At 42.0% G+C, this 17,684-nt stretch overlaps 1 protein-coding gene across 1 annotated transcript in view; it reads right to left on the reverse strand.

Annotated features, from left to right (window-relative positions):
* Positions 1-17,684, reverse strand: part of LOC134314369 (MAM domain-containing glycosylphosphatidylinositol anchor protein 1) — a 294,987-nt gene that overhangs the window by 72,137 nt on the left and 205,166 nt on the right. The window contains exons 6-8 of the mRNA XM_062994950.1: positions 8,887-9,156; positions 7,103-7,432; positions 3,463-3,759 (exon numbers count right to left, since the gene is read on the reverse strand). Coding sequence (XP_062851020.1) covers positions 3,463-3,759; positions 7,103-7,432; positions 8,887-9,156 — 897 coding nt within the window. The remainder of the gene's footprint in view (positions 1-3,462; positions 3,760-7,102; positions 7,433-8,886; positions 9,157-17,684) is intronic.

Here is a 17,684-nt window from a genome sequence, read left to right on the forward strand (position 1 = left end):
CGTAAAGTGAAATGTACAGTATAAATGAGCCTCATAAAGTCAGTAAGTAGAAGCAGAAGTATTCTTCAAGAGGCTGATGGGGTGATTTGATAATAATTTGCTTATTTAATTAGACCTTTAAAATTGGTCTATAGCAATTCGACTTGTTTTAATGGAATTTTAAAATTATCCATATCCAATTATCCATAATTTTACTACGGAGCCCCTTACTATACCTCTACTGGAGCCCCCTTATATATATATATATATATTATATCTAATATATAGTATATTAAGCTGTAAAAAGATGCTTTATCCTCTTCAATGCTTCGCAACTGTATTACCGTTAAACGGGGTTTAGGCGCATAGTAAAACTTGTAGCGCAGATAGCCTGACCGCGGACGGACTTTAAACTAAGAGTACAGTTTACAAATCCGTGCGTACGGTTTACTAAACCTAGGGTACGGATTACTAAACCGTGCGTACGGTTCACTAAACCGAGGGTATGGTTTACTAAACCGAGGGTACGGATTTTGCTCTTCACATATTTTTTTCCTTAGTGACCCCTAAGGGGCTCCGTACATATGTGATATTGAATGGCATCTTTAAACACAGCATGATATTACACAAAGGTCACTTTTGTAACAACACTTCTTTGGTAAAACAGGCATACCCTTTATATGAAAAACAAATTGTTCCCTTGGTTACTTAATTAACAATGGAGCCAAACACAACCAGGCTTGATTTTATCCAGCACACTTAAATACAATACCAGGGATATTATGCTATGATCTATCTATCTGTCTGTCTGTCTGTCTGTATATATTTCCATCCATCCATCCACCCATCTATCGATGTCTCTAGCCTCAGCTTAGGTCAACAGATATGACTTCCCAATACAAAGTGAATGAATGATAAATAATTCTATTTGGCTTTTCTCGCTGTGCACAATTTTTTCACCAGATGCCCTTCCTGACACTACCCACCTACTCATCTGGGTCTAGGACCAGCACTAAGGGCGCGTTGACATGTGCTCCACGCACCCAAGGATTCTAACCCCCAGAACTGTTTTTTACAAGCAGCATGCTTCATATCATTACACCACATAAGAACACAATTCACTAGACCAAAATAATATAATAAAAGGGTGTCCAGAAAGAAACCAGTGCTAATCAGGAGAAACATCAGTGCACCACACCTTAGGGGCCATGAACCAGATTATAGAGAAAAGATAATTCTTGGATTGGTATCAGACAGGTCCTGAATGTTTGAATGACTGATTATCTACCATCTAGAAGATATACTTTGTCATATATACATATACAGGTGTACAGTACAATGAAATTCTTCCTTCGCATATCCCAGCTTGTTTGGAAGCTGGGGTCAGAGCGCAGGGTAAGCCATCTTACGGCACCCCTGGAGCAGACAGGGTTAAGAGTCTTGCTCAAGGACCCAACAGTGGCTGCATAGCTGAGCCTGGATTTGAACCGCCAATCTTCCGGTTGAGAGCCCAAAGCTCTACCCACTAGGCTACCACTGTACCATCTAGCCATGTCAGTGAGCTTTCATTCTACATTGTTGATGCCATTTGCTTATGTCAGACAGACAGTATGTAGCCAGAAGTATGTAGACACAGCTTCGAATGATTGAGTTCAGGTGTTGCAGCCACACTCATCAATAATGTGTGTGTTTGTTTGTTTATTAGGATTGTAACGTCATGTTTTACACATTGGTTACATTCATGACAGGAACGGTAGTTACTCATTACACAAGGTTCATCAATTAACAAGGTTGTATCAAACACAGTCTTGGACAATTTTGTATCTCCAATTCACCTCACTTGCATGTCTTTGGACTGTGGGAGTAAACCCACGCAGACACGGGGAGAACGTGCAAACTCCACACAGAAAGGACCCGGACCGCCCCACCTGGGGATCGAACTCAGGACTTTCTTGCTGTGAGGCGACAGTGCTACCCACTTAGCCACTGTGCCACCACAACAATGTGTGTATAAAATCAATTAAATAATATGGTTCCAAGTTTGTGGTAACAGTTTAGGAAAGGCCCTAATATCAAATTTTCCAAGACAGGTGTCATAAAAAGACTTGTGTGAATGCGGTTCTATAAACAATTTCCCAATCAATAAAGTCTTCTTTTAAATTATACATTGATGACAGCATTAGAAAACAATCGATAGAGTGGTTAGATCTGGTTTGATAAATCTCATCCCGAAGCGCTGTTAATCTCAGCCTTAACAGCTTTATTTTGACGAGTCCTCTTGGGATCAGCCGAACAAGCCAGGCGTACACATGTTCCATTAAAACACCCCCATCGGCCGCCTATTATCTGTGTATTTAAACACAGCTTTACAGAGTTTCCTGCGTTAATGCATTCACACTCTCAATAATGCGTCCATTATGATGTCGGCTAAAAGTGTGTAGCCTGGGAGCTCAAGCGAAAGGGTTATGAGTTCATTAGCGCAGAGCATAGCTCTGCACTATTCAACACGTTTCAATCCTTTTCTCATGAGGCCATTAGCCAAAAGCGATGTAGTGCACCCTGATAATGCACTTATGTATTTAACTCAGTCTTGCTAAAATCATCCCCTCGGTGTATTGTACACGGGGGAACACAGGGGAGGGGGCATTGGGATCTGTGTACACGGGAAGTGGGACAAATACTGGAAAAAGTTGAAAAAAACGGCATGATCAATAAGAAACATGGCATCCTAAACCATATGACCATGAGCTTGTTGGAGATCCCATTGTAAATCAATGAGCATATGACAGCTTATAACAGCTTTCACTGTTCTAGGAAGACCTCCCACAAGATTGGTGCCTATTCAATAAAAAAAAACACTTTTAAGGCCTGGTTCATTCGGTTAAGATCAAGGCCCCAGGAATATTAATTATTATTAGCTTGTCAAACCATTTTTGGACCTTGCTTTGTGCATAGGAGTACAGCCATGCTGTAACAGGAAAGAGTCTTCCCCAAACTGTTGCCCTAAAATTAAAAGCAACTTCTTTATAAAATCTTTATTAGACTTTATACATCTATTAGCAGTAGTTCTTGCCTGAACTCAATAATTAGGACAAGTGTGCACATACTTTTGGCTATTATTGGTCAGAGCTCAGGGTCAGCCACCGTACAGCGACCCTGGAGCAGAGAGGGTTAAGGGCCTTGCTTAAGGGCCCAAAAGTGGCTGCATGGCAGAGCTTGGATTCAAACTCTCAACCTTTCAGTTGATAGCCCAAAGCTCTACCCACTAGGCTACCACTGTCATATTGTGCCTAATGAGATTAGCAACAAAACCAATGGATGTACCATAAACATGTGTACTCAGAAATTAAGAGAATTGTCCACATACTTTTGGTCATGTAGCATAAAACTACATTCAGATTCTACAAATTCAAAAACAATCAACTTTGGTTCTGAATAAACCAAACTTGCTTTGTAATGAAATATTTAAATGGTAGTACTCACATTCCACACTGAGCTGCACCTGTGCCAATCTGCGTTTGATGTTCAGGCCATTGTACGGTGCCGTCTGGCACCTGTACGCACCCACCATGTCCCGTGTCACGTTGGTAAGACGGAGACGCCCATCTCGTGTTTCCACCATCCAGTCGCCAGATGGCATGGGCATGTCCTTGTTGGCACGGGACCAAAGAACCGGGGGTCTGGGCTTACCCTCTACCAGACATACCAGCTCAGCATCGCCACCTTCGCTGACATTGACCACGCCCCCACCTACAGGTACGGTCAGGACTGGAGGGATGACTGGAAATGAAAAACAAGTAATAAAATGTGAGATTAATGACAAGGTTGCAAACACTCAAAAAAAGAGAGAAAAAAATAGCAGCACATTTTATTTTTTAATAAAATAATTTGTATGCTCCCTACTTTGTGGCAACAGGTTAATCCAAATCCATCCATCCAAATCCATCCAAATCCATTTTTCCAGCCATCCATCCAAATCCACCCCAATCCATCCAAATCCATCCATCCAAATCCATCCATCCATCCATCCAAATCCACCCCAATCCATCCAAATCCATCCCAATCCATCCATCCAAATCCACCCCAATCCATCCAAATCCATCCATCCATCCAAATCCACCCCAATCCATCCAAATCCATCCATCCATCCATCCAAATCCACCCATCCAAATCCACCCCAATCCATCCAAATCCATCCCAATCCATCCATCCAAATCCACCCCAATCCATCCAAATCCATCCATCCATCCATCCAAATCCACCCCAATCCATCCAATTCCATCCATCCAAATCCACCTCAATCCATCCATCCAAATTCATCCATCCATCCATCCAAATCCACCCCAATCCATCCAAATCCACCCCAATCCATCCAAATCCATCCATCCATCCAAATCCACCCCAATCCATCCAAATCCATCCAAATCCATCCATCCAAATCCACACCAATCCATCCAAATCCATCCATCCAAATCCACCCCAATCCATCCAAATCCATCCATCCATCCATTCATCCATCCAAATTCATCCATCTATCCATCCATCCAAATCCATCCATCCATTCATCCATCCATTTATCCAAATCCACCCCAATCCATCCAAATCCATCTATTCATCCATCCAGATTCATCCATCTATCCATCCATCCAAATCCATCCATCGATTCATCCATCCAAATTCATCCATCCATCCATCCAAATCCATCCATCCATTCATCCATCTATCCATCCATCCAAATCCATCCATCCATTCATCCATCCATCCAGCCATCCATCCATCCATCCATCCATCCAAATCCACCCCAATCCATCCAAATCCATCCATCCATTCATCCATCCAAATCCATCCACCCATCCATCGTCTGTTTTACTTTGCTCTGTTAGGGTCATGGTGGTTCTGATTCATTGGTTCAAAGTCAGAAAACACCCCGGACAGGTCACCAGTCCATCAGAGAGCACACACACACTCAGGGCCATTTTAGTACCTCCAGTTGGTCTGACTGCATGTCTTCGGACTTTGGAAAATCGGAGCACCCAAACTCCACACAAAAAGGACCCTGGTTGCCCAGCCAGGGAATCAAACCCAGGCCCATCTTGCTGTGAGGCAACAGCACTACCCACAGTGCCATCATGGTGCCCACCAAGATCCTTTATTAAATCCTTTATTAAAAACCTATCCACAATGCTCACAAAAGGACTGGTTGTTTTATTATTATTATTTAGTAGTAGTATTGCTGATTATTAGTAGCAGCTGTACTATTCACTTAATTTGTATTAACTGCTTCACCCTGGGTGGGTCATGGCAGGTCCAGTTACACCAGGAAATACTGGGCATCAGGCAGGAATACCCTGGATACGGCACCAATCAATTTCAAGGCTTCTATAAATGGGCACAAATTCCTACAGATCCACCACAAAGCCATGTTACAGCATCAGAAATGAGAGATTGGGCAAAGCTGTTTTAATGCCCCTGGTTTTGGAAAAGGATGTCCAACAAGATTATGGTCAGGTGTCCACATAATTTTGGCCTTAGAGTATATTCAGAAAGGAAACCTTGCAACCAACATCCAGCACTTTGTAAACAACTAAGTGTTGAAAGGAAAAGGCAGTATGGAGATGGATGGCCCCAAGCTTATTGCTATTAGCCTTAGGGTAAATAAAGGGACTTCAGCTTCTTCACGGTATGAAGCTCAAGTGGAAAAATAAATCTGAGTAAACAAAAGAACAGAGAGGAGATTATTGTGAGACTGGGAGATTGATTATGCTGGCGAGTAGAGCCAGAATCCTACTTTAACATCCACAGAGAGTTTAAATGTCAGAAAGCAAGGTGAAAAACAGCAAAGGGACTTCGTTAAAAACTATATTTTTTAAACAGCAGGAAAGAAGCATCTCCACATTCGGCATGGTCTCCTGATACAAAGGCTGGATGTGAAGGTCTCTGAATAAATGTTATATTTTAGATCAAGTTATTTCTCTCTCAGTATGGTCACAATTAATTTATACCAACCAGTCATTGAAGTGCATGGCTAACACATGCTTCCTTCAAGACAAATGAAGCAGTATTATATCACATGGCAGCTGAACCGCATCATAAGGCCAAAAGTTTGTCAACACTTGTCCATTAGCTTGTTGGTCATTTCATGTCAAAACTAAGGCCAACATCCATCAGTCTTGTGCACGGAGAGCCACACCCTGATCAGCATTGTACCTCAACTCTGCACAGGCACCATCAATCAGCCAGCAGATGTCATAATTGCACCAGTTATGAGGAACCCTGGTCCGGCTTTCCCATTCTGTGAACAACAGCCAATCGTTGCTCATGTAGCCGCCCAGCCAGCCGGATGGCAGAGCTGAGATTCGATACGATGTATTCGAAATCCCAGCTCTGGTGTGCTAGCATATTTTACCGCTGCGCCACCTGAGTGGCAAAGAACAGTATTTTCAATCACAGTGTGAGTCTTTAACCTGTGCTGGGATTTTTTGTCTTATTAATGAACGTTATTATTAATGTACTACAGAAACGGGCCCTTATCAAAATCAATACTAACACAAACGGCACTTATTTGTTTTAGTGTCATTTATTATTGTTTCTAGATTCATATTAAATTAAGTTGTACCAATGTTAAAGTGGAGCAGCAGTCTAAAACGTTCAGGTTCAAGTCTTGGCTGTAATGGGTCCACTTGTCATGGAGATCAGCAGTGGGTTCAGATTACACAATCATGCCCATCTGCCCTGCCGCTTATTGCCGACAGAGGGCAAGGAGGTGTGGATGACTTGTCTGTGGCAGTTTCTTTAATAGGACAGTCTCTGTGTCTTCACTGGTACTTTGCTGTACCTGGGAGAGCCTTTAAAAATGTTTCTCTTTGGACTTTTGCTTGCTGGCTCATTGGTTTTGTGTAATATGATGCCTGCGCTCTGCACGGTCGGTATCTTTTATTTCCCTGGGCTCACATTTTGGCAAATTTTTTTATCTTTTTCTGCTGAATTTTGGCGATCACTGAGTAACCACCCTGGACAAGCCAGAGGCCTCCAAAGGCAGTGTGACCGCACCCTCTTTAACAGAGCCCTATAGATAAATACATACTGGACTGAGTCTGAAATAAAAAAGGATAGGCATGCTTACCACTGCTTTGCGTAATGTTGACATCCACCCGAAGCTCAGGAATGGTACTTCCAGGGAAGGCCGCCATACAGCTGTAGGTGGCCTGGTCTCTGAACTTCATGTCCACAATCTCCAGACTGCTGGTACCGGGGGGCATGTCTGGGTCACTGCGCAGCACAATAAGACTGTCTGAAGGGTACACAGGCACGCCGTTCTTGTACCAGGTGTAGTTGACCTTATCCTGAGGCTGAGCATCCACATGACATGACAGTTTAAGGTCACGACCCATCTGAATGCTCTCACCGTCTTTGTTCGAATCAGGTGTGATCTGGAAAGTCAGGTTCTTCATCGCTGCAGGGAAAATGAAATAGGGCAGAAATATGGATGGAAGAAAAGCCTATAGCATATACACGGATCAGCCATAACATTAAAACCACATCCTTGTTTCTTCACGCACTGTCCATTTTATCAGCTCCACTTACCATATGGAAGCACTTTGTAGTTCTACAATTACTGACTGTAGTCCATCTGTTTCTCAGCATGCTTTGTTAGCCCCCTTTTATGCTGTTCTTCAATGGTCAGGACCACCACAGAGCAGGTATTATTTAGGTGGTGGATGATTCTCCGCACTGCAGTGACAATGACATGGTGGTGGTGTGTTAGTGTGTGTTGTGCTGGTATGTGTGGATCAGACACAGCAGCGCTGCTGGAGTTTTTAAATACCGTGTCCACTCACTGTCCACTTTATTAGACACTCCTACAAAGTCAAAGACGATCGCTCATCTATTGCTGCTGTTTCAGTTGGTCATCTTCTAGACCGTCATCAGTGGTCACAGGACGCTGCCCACGGGGCGCTGTTGGCTTGATATTTTTGGTTGGTGGACTATTCTCAGTCCAGCAGTGACAGTGAGGTGTTTGAAAACTCCAGCAGCAGCATGCTGTGTCTTATATACTTATACCAGCACAACACACACTAACACACCACCACCATGTCAGAGTCACTGCAGTGCTGAGAATGATCCACCACCTAAATAATACCTACTCTGTAGTGGTCCTGGGAGAGTCCTGACCATTGAAGAACAGGATGAAAGAGGGCTAACAAAGCATGCAGAGAAACAGATGGACTACAATCAGTAATTGTACAACTACAAAGTGCTTCTATCTGGTAGGTGGAGCAGATAAAATGGACAGTGAGTGTAGAAACAAGGAGGTGGTTTTAAATGTTATGGCTGATCAGTGTATACTATGTGGCCAAAAATATCTGGACACCACTTCTAATATTTGATTTTAGATGTTTCAACCGCAACCATTGCTATAAAAACTACTTAAATGATACGGCAGGGTCCATAACATCATGGTCTGACAAATAACTCCAGTAACCTCCCAAAAAACAAGTAGCAAGTAGTGGTAGCTTAACAGTTAGGATCCTGGAATAGTAATCAAAATATTGATTGTTTAAGCCCTACTACAGCCAGGTTACCATTGTTGGCCACTAACCCTTTTTGTAAATCACTTTGGATAAAACTAAATGCTGTAAATGCACCAATTACCTTAATCTCACTAAACACTTTTAAGTGCCCCTAACATCTCATGTCTGACCCATTAGATGCTCAAATGAGCACATATTTCCACATACACACTCTAAACTCACTTGGAAATCTCTCCCTGAAAAGTGGTTGCAAAGTGTGTAGCAACTCCATATTACTGCCATGATTCTGGAAATGGTTTTCAACCAGGTATCCACATAATTATGGCCATAAAACGTATATAAGCATAACTGAGAAGTCAGTGTAAAACACACTTACATCTAACAACGAGATTAACATTCCTCCTGGCTGGGTTTCCCACATTGTTAACAGCGGTGCAGTTGTAGAAACCAGAATCGGCTGGAGTGATGGAGCGAAGTGTTAGCAAGCCACCACGGATAATGGCCCGACGTGGCAGAGGACCTGGATACCGGGCCCAGGTCACATTTGGAACGGGAAAGCCTGCTGTGACCTCACACGACATGGTGACATCCTGACCCGGGTCTACCACGTAGGTCTCGTTTGTAGATAGCTTCAGAGCTGGAGGAGCTAGGAAGAAAAGTTAAAAAAAAAATATTGAACGTCTAAATCCAGATGGAGGCTGAGTCTATCTACACACATTAAGTGGATTAAATTGACAATAACCCATTCAGTCTACCATAGTGAAATCAGTCCAATCACAACAGTTTACTGTCAGAATAAAAAAAATCTTATTGTGGATAAGATCTGACTTTAAAAAATCAGTAAGTAAGGCTAAAATTGTCAATTGTCTTTTTATTGTCAATTATAAAAAAACACCTGCCAAATGAAACAGAAACCATATTTCCGATAAAAGTTGGAAATTTTTTTTTATACTTGTGTTATTTTCAAGTGTGTAAGTGTCTAGGTCATGGTTCTAGGTCATAACATAATACAAAACCCCTGCTAATCCAACAAGCTCACGAAACCACTATGTTGTCCCCACTGGCAATACTATAGACCACTGAAGTCGTGTCGTCATTTTGTAGGCCACGCCATTTTGTTATGCCCATATTTGGTAACCCGGGTCTAACAGAAATTTTTAATAGGAAAAATGAATGGAGATTTCGAAAATTGCCTCTCTTGCATCCTGTAGTCATAAAAAATGTTCCAGAGCTGTTACGTTTTGTTCTATGGAGATTCTTCTGTCTGTTATCACTGGATCCATTGAATTATGAAGTCGTTAAAGAGTCAAAATATGAATATTGCTACATGTAAGCGAATGCTACTGCGCACTGAATTGACGTCACTAGACTGGAAGCCTCTTAATTTTTTCATTTTTTTTCTTTTATAAGCATCTTAAATAACCGCACGAAGCAGCGTGATTCACCGGTGTAACAGTGCAGTGATATTCACAAGTTTTAGTTGATATTTTTAGTAGCTAGCTACATTAAAGTAGAAAGCAAGGATGGTTGGGTGTTACGCCTTTGGTTGTACTCACCAAAAGCGAGCCGCTCGTTCCGTTGATTTGCTGGGTGTAGTTCAGTGACGTCTAATTGATGTGCAGTAGCTTTCATGTAGCATTATTAGTATTACGACCCTAGTACGTACGACCCAAAACGTATAGGGTTCTGAACATGTTTATTTAGCACAGGATGCGTTAGAGTCGATTTTTTGAAAACCCCGTTCATTTTCCCCATAGGAAATCTGAGTTAGACCCAGGTCTCCAAATATGGGCATAACGAGGACTACAGAATGACGCACGACTTCAGTGGTCTATTAGTTACACTGTATGACCGCATGTAAATACCTGACCATGAACTGGTTGATCCTCCCATTCCAAAGTCTGACAGTCTATGCTCCAATTAAAATGGCTTTCTGAGTAAAACTGCCCTCGACTCAGCTGCTTGTCACTAGGCTCCACCCCTTCACAGATGACATCCTAAACCTTCACAACTGTACTGTTTATCGTTGTACCATTTTGTGGTGAAAAGCTGAGGCCTTCCATAATCTTTGTTATGCCTCGATTCTCACCTATAGTTACGAGATGTTGATATTGAAAAATATGGTTTCAGGAAGAAGCTGCACAAATAAGGGTCTGTGGAGCATGTAGGTAGTGCAGCAGTTTAATAAGATAGCCCACCCCAGCATGGTAGGCTCCCACATCTGAGTCTCCAGCCTGGTTCCACCAGCCCACAATTGCCCATGTCTTAGGGAGGAAAAGTTGACTAAGATTTTTCCCTCATTACCATTGCAACAGCGAGTGGAGGAACACATAGGGCATAGTGTGATCCTCTGCAGGTGGTAAGGCTCTCTAAGAGAATCCATAGCTGGCTAGTGGATACAATTGCACAGATGGAGGGTGCTGAACTACTAAAATAAGAGGCAAAAACAAGAAATAAAGTTCTGGGTTCTGTACGCGTGATTTCGGCATTTTCTGGTGATTACTTGGTGTGCAGTTGTTACAACTCCAAATCAGAAAAAGTTGTGACAGCATGGAAAATGCAAATAAAATAAAAATGCAGTGTTCCTTACATTTACTTTGTCATGTTTTATCTGCTCAACTTCATTTAATTTATTAATAAACATTTATTCCTGCATTTCAGGCCTGCAACACATTCCAAAAAAAGTTGGGACAGTAAAGCATTTACCACTTTGTAATGTTGCCATTCCTTTTCACCACATTTAAAAGATGCTTTGGCACTGAGGATACCAAGCGATTTCAGCTTTTATTTTGTCCCATTCTTCCTGCAAACACGTCTTAAGATGTGCAACAGTACGGGGTTGTTGTTGTCACATTTTGCATTTCAAAATTCTCCACACATTCTCTATTGAGGACAGGTCAGGACTGCAGGCAGGCCAGTCCAGTACCCGTACCCTCTTCTTGCGTAGCAATGCCTTTGTAATGTGTGCAGCATGTGGTTTTGCATTGTCTTGTTGAAAAATGCATGGACATCCCTGGAAAAGACGTCTTGAAGGCAGCATAAGTTGCTTCAAGATCTCAATGTACTTTTCTGCATTAATGCTGCCATCACAGAAGTGTAAATGACCTTTGCCAAGGGTACTGACACAGTCCAATACCATGACAGACCCTGACTTTTGGATTTGTTGCTAATAACAGTCTGGATGGCCCTTTTCGCCTTTGGTCTGAAGCACACGCCATTCTTTTTTTTTTTCTTTTTTAAAAAAGACCTGAAATGCTGATTCATTTGACTACAATACACGTTTCCACTGTGTGATGGTCCAGCTTAGATGCCTCCAAGCCCAGAGAAGTCGACGCCGCTTCTGTACATGGTTAACATCAGGCTTCTTTTTTGCACAGTAAAGTTTTAAGTGGCATTTCAATAATTTTCTCACAAACTGGAGATCCTCCGGACATCTTTGCTCATCAAAGACTCCTGGATGCTTCTTTTGTACCAAACCATGATTACAATCACATGTTGACATCACCTCTTTGGAATCACATCATTATTTAGTTTTTTCACCTCATTACTAGCCCTAAATTGACCCCGTTCCAACATTTTTAGGAATGTGTTGCAGGCCTGAAATGCAGGAATGGAGGTAGTGTATATTAACAAATGAAATGAAGTTGAGCAGACAAAACATAAAATATCTTGGGTTCATCCGGTCTGCAATCAAATAAAAGTCAAAGTAAATGTCAGGAACACTGCATTTTTATTTTATTTGCATTTTCCATACTGTCCCAACTTTTTCTGATTTAGGGTTGTATTTTCATGTCTTGTTTTTGTGGCATTCTGGCCAGATTATTGTTCTTACTGGCTTAACCCCCCCTGAGAATGGATTCATTCCTTAAATAGTGCATGGACCGGGTTACACCTGGCACCTGTGTCACAAGGCACTTACCATTATAACAATAATAGGGCTGGGCTAGCATAACAGACTGCTACACCATTAAGCACCCAAGTCCATTCCTATTTAAAACTTGGGTAAGCAGCTTAAAAGGAAAAAAAAAAGTACACATCAATGCTGAAATCTTATGCCTCAGTTTTTCAGAAAAGACCCAAATTCAGAAAAAAATTTGTCCTTGTACTCTGCTATTTAAGTGCCTAAATGGAAAACCATTTAATCTGAAATGCAAGGTTATAGTAGACAACAGCATTCGAATGTAGGTGGGTTTGAGTGAGGAATGAGGTGCTGCGAGAGCTGGGAAAAGCAAATGTAAGGCTATTAACACCTCTCTAATTTACTGATGAGGGATAAAGGAGGTGAACAGAGCGATCGCTCTTCTAACACACAGTCCATTTCGATAAGCCATTATCAATCTCAGTGTTGGATTTATGCTTTACGTAACCCCTTAACCTAGATTAATTCTGTATCTGCAATTTCGGATGCAGCACTGTTATTAAAAGCTTTCCAGGTCAAAGGATTCTTATTAATTTTATTTTTTTGCAAATAAATAGTGTGAAAAAGGATGGGAGTCATCATGCATAGTGCACAGACTTATTTTAGGTGTTTGAACATTTTTTTTTTATTACGCACAAGCACATTGAACATCCCTTTCCAAAAACATGGGCATAACACTCTCCACTCTTTTAGAAATTAGCTCCAGGTTATTTAAATGATCTGTGAAGCCGTTCCAAATCAAATAAGCATTTGAATTTTCAGGCACTGATGCTTCCTGAACTGCAATCCATGCTCCAGTTTAACTCAAAGGTGTTTATTCAGGTTAAAGGTCAGGTCAGAGTTCGCCTAAATGGATCAAGGATTGAACAGACCATTAATGCCCTGCTCAGGGTGCTTTTGGTGCAGCAGTCGGTTATAGTGCTCACCACTGCTAAGACAGGGTTTGTTGGTTGCTCTGCAGACATACACTATATTGCCAAAAGCATTCACTCACCCATCCAAATCATTGAATTCAGGTGTTTCAATCACTTCCATTGCCACAGGTGTATAAAACCAAGCACCTAGGCAAGCAGACTGCTTCTACAAACATTCCACAGTCAACTGTCAGTGGTATTTTAACAAAGTGGAAGCGATTGGGAACGACAGCAACTCAGCTTGAAGTGGTAGGCCATGTAAAATGACCGCAGATGCTGAGGCACATAGTGCGCAGAGGTCGCCAACTTTCTGCAGAGTCAATCACTACAGACCTCCAAACGTCATGTGGCCTTCAGGTTAGCTCAAGAACAGTGCGTAGAGAGCTTCATGGAATGGGTTTCCATGGCCGAACAGCTGCATCCAAGCCTTACATCACCAAGCGCAATTCAAAGCATCAGATGCAGTGGTGTAAAGCACGCCACCACTGGACTCTAGAGCAGTGGAGACGTGTTTTCTAGAGGGGCGAATCACGCTTCTCCGTCTGGCAATCCGATGGACGAGTCTGGGTTTGATGTTTGCCAGGAGAACGATACTTGTCTGACTGCATTGTGCCAAGTGTAAAGTTTGGTGAAGGGAGGATTATGGTGTGGGGTTGTTTTTTTAGGAGTTGGGCTCGGGCCCCTTAGTTCCAGTGAAAGGAACTCTTAATGCTTCAGCATACCAAGAGATTTTGGACAATTTCATGCTCCCAACTTTGTTTGGGGATGGCCCCTTCCTGTTCCAACATGACTACGCACCAGTGCACAAAGCAAGGCCCATAAAGACATGGATGAGCGAGTTTGGTGTGGAAGAACTTGACTGGCCTGTCAACCCGATAGAACACCTTTGGGATGAATTAGAGCGGAGACTGCGAGCCAGGCCTTCTTGTTCAAAATCAATGTCTGACTGAACTTAGCAAGTGATGTACTTTTGCCTCTACTTGGCTCTGTGAAGTAACGTTTTCTGCTCTCATCTACATCTAAGGCAAGTACCGCTTACGATTTACGACTACATGTAACTGATATTGATGTGCTTGCATGCTCGCCATTGCACTGAGGTATGAAGGTAGGGATACACCCTATTGAAGGTAGGGGTGTATTATCTTTTTGATGTAAATATGTAAATCAGCAAAATTGCATCATATGTATGGTGTGCACAGTGTTAATTATATTATTTCTAACTTGTCAACAGGGTTTGCAATGGTGTCTGGGTGGGTGGTGATGGGGGATGCAGCGCAAGTTCAAGGTCGGCACATGGAAGGGGGAACATGTCTAAAAAAGGTTAAAAACCCTTGGCTCTAAGGCACTAGTAGGGTAGAGCATGTTTTTGTGCTTATTACGACTCTATATAATAGTACAACTCTGGCTGGTGAAAAGTAGAGCCTGATGGCTTTGTACATGCTAGTGTGCTAGTTTTCAGTCTTCCTGACAATGGGAGACTTGGACATAAAACACTACATTTTAATGATGTGAACTAAATGCTTTAGATAAATTGTATTATTTGAAAATGACAAGTAGGCCAAGCAAGCAGATAAAACCGATCAAAGTCTTTCGAGGTTACTCATCCTTAGATGGCAGAGGTTGAGTTTAGTCCCTTTACTGCCAGACTCTTATTTGTACAGCAAATAAAAGAGATATCACCTGGAAAGATGGAGAGAGGAGTGGCAGAGATTGCAGTGGAAAGAATTTATCGTTTCAATTTTCCATGATAGTGGGAGCAGAATAGTAGCAGATCAGTCCTTGCTTGTCTCGCGATAATAGGATTGATGCCTTTTACAGGATTTTCACCAGCCTCGCTACAAGCATGAGAGTGAAGTGATAGAGACAGAGAGAGAGAGGCCAAGTGAAGTGTTCCATAAGATGTACAGATAAAATGTGGTCAGAGAATGTCCAAAAGATGAGACCACAGAGGCTAATTCAAAGACAGCAAGGCTGAAAAAAATCTGTTACATGAACAACGATTGGCTCCGGAAGGGACCTCATCACTGATGCAATTACAACCTCTGCTGGCTTATTAATGGCATCTGCACAGAGTCGAGGAATAATGTGATCAGGGTGTGGCTCTCCATACACAAAGCTGATCCACATATGAACTTGCCCCGTGCAGGTGAAAAAATGCAGTCGGCTACTGCACGCGTGTCAGAGGGGGGCGTTTGTCAGTCTCGCTCTCCTTAATCAGCAGTGGGGATCAGCATCAGTAGAGAGGAAGCGTAATGCAATCGAGTAATTGGATACGACTGGATTGGGAGGAAAATTGGGGGGAAAAAATGGTGACTGGACACCAAAAAATATAGAAATTGTAATAAACACCATTAAAGTGTAGAAAATAAAACAAGGGTTTATATTATATGGTAAAATGGTAATTAAAAGGACATAAAAAAATTAAAGCTGTTCTTAAGTTACATAATTTGTAAAAAGCATCTATTGGGTTATCATCATTTGAGCATGGTAAAATACCATCATGGCATTGGATTGAGATCTGAGAAATTTGGAGGCCAAGTCAACACCTCAAACTCGTTGTTGTGCTCCTCAAACCATTCCTGAACCATTTTAGCTTTGTGGCAGGGCGCATTATCCTGCTAAAAGAGTCCACAGTCATCAGGGAATACCGTTTCCATGAAAGGGTGTACATGGTCTGCAACAATACTTAAGTAGGTGGTATGTGTCAAAGTAACATCCACATGGATGGCAGGACTCAAGGTTTCCCAGCAGAACATTGCCCAAAACATCACACGCCGGCTTGCCTTCTTCCCATAGTGCATCCACGTGATGTAAAAGAAAACGTGATTTATCAGACCAGGCCACCTGCTTCCATTGCTCCATGGTCCAGTTCCGATGCTCACATGCCCATTGTTGGCGCTTTCGGCGGTGGACAGGGGTCAGCATGGGCACCCTGACTGGTCTGCGGCTATGCAGCCCCAAACACAACAAACTGCGATGCACTGTGTATTCTGACTCCTTTCTATCAGAACCAGCATTAACTTCTTCAGCAATTTAAGCCACAGCAGCTCATCTGTTGGATGGGACCACGCGGGCCAGCCTTCGCTCCCCACGTGCATCAATGAGCCTTGGCCGCCCATGACCCTGTCGCCGGTTGACCACTGTTCCTTCCTTGGACCACTTTTGATAGATACTGACCACTGCAGGGAACACCCCAGAAGAGCTGCAGTTTTGGAGAGTCGTCTAGCCATCACAATTTGGCCCTTGTCAAACCCACTAACAGGTGCCATGATGACAACAAAGGTGGAAACTATCAGAAATTGGATATTATTAAAATGATACAAAGGTTAAATAAGTTAAATGCCAACAATGTGAAACTAAAACAGGTAAAAGTGGTTATGAGCTACCATAAATAATAAAGATGAATAAAAATAATGTAAAAATAATAATGAAAGTCATTTAAAAGTATGTAAAATGTCCATGTGGTGCCATCAAAAATGGTAATATGGTATTAATAAATGAGCTCATTATTGGTACAGATTGAAGATTCCCTTAATAAAGCTGACCTTAATCTAATACCCTCACCCATCAAAGAAGAAGTGAGTACATAGGTTTTTAAGTTATAGTCATTCAGTACCAGTCTGTTCCTGACAGCGTTTAAACCCATACATACAATGACTAAAATTAACGAGGCTGCCCGGCAACAGTAAGTAATTAGTGTTCGGCGATGGTAGACACGACAGCAGCATCATTACAGCAATTTATCACCACTGCTTTAATGACACATGGCTCAATTAGTGCAGATGAATTAATTGTGGCGTCGTTTTTTGTGGACTTTTAAAGCGCATTGTATCTTCTGAAGTAAACAAATAATCTGTATGAATTCACAGTGTACATTTTCCCAAAGTACACCAAATGACCAAAAGGACCTTAGACAGCCGTCTCTGACCATGAGCTTTTTGGACACACTGTACTTTTGGCTATGTAGTGTACATTGTGTAGATGAAAACTTAAACAGACACGCGTTCCTTTTCATTACATTTACTAGTGTGTTTGCAGACAGGGCAGGATAAATTAGGAAGAAAGGATTGTGCAGCAGAAAAGTGTAATGAGATGCCAGCTGATCAATACCAGATGCCAGGACTAGTCTGCTTTAGTTGTATACTTTTCCAATAGATGTTTTAAATCAGGATGTGTATCAGACTGCTCTATGTTTCCTATTTAAACCAGTGGTAGCCTTCTAAAAGTAGTCAGACAAGGCCAGACTTTATCTCTAACAACATTATCGGCAATCAGATATAGTCTGAAGAGGCATGATAAGATGTTTGGCCTAAAGGTGGGTGGGAATAAAATCTTACCAAA

The sequence above is a fragment of the Trichomycterus rosablanca genome, chromosome 5, assembly GCF_030014385.1.
Source record: "Trichomycterus rosablanca isolate fTriRos1 chromosome 5, fTriRos1.hap1, whole genome shotgun sequence".
Lineage (NCBI taxonomy): Eukaryota > Metazoa > Chordata > Actinopteri > Siluriformes > Trichomycteridae > Trichomycterus > Trichomycterus rosablanca.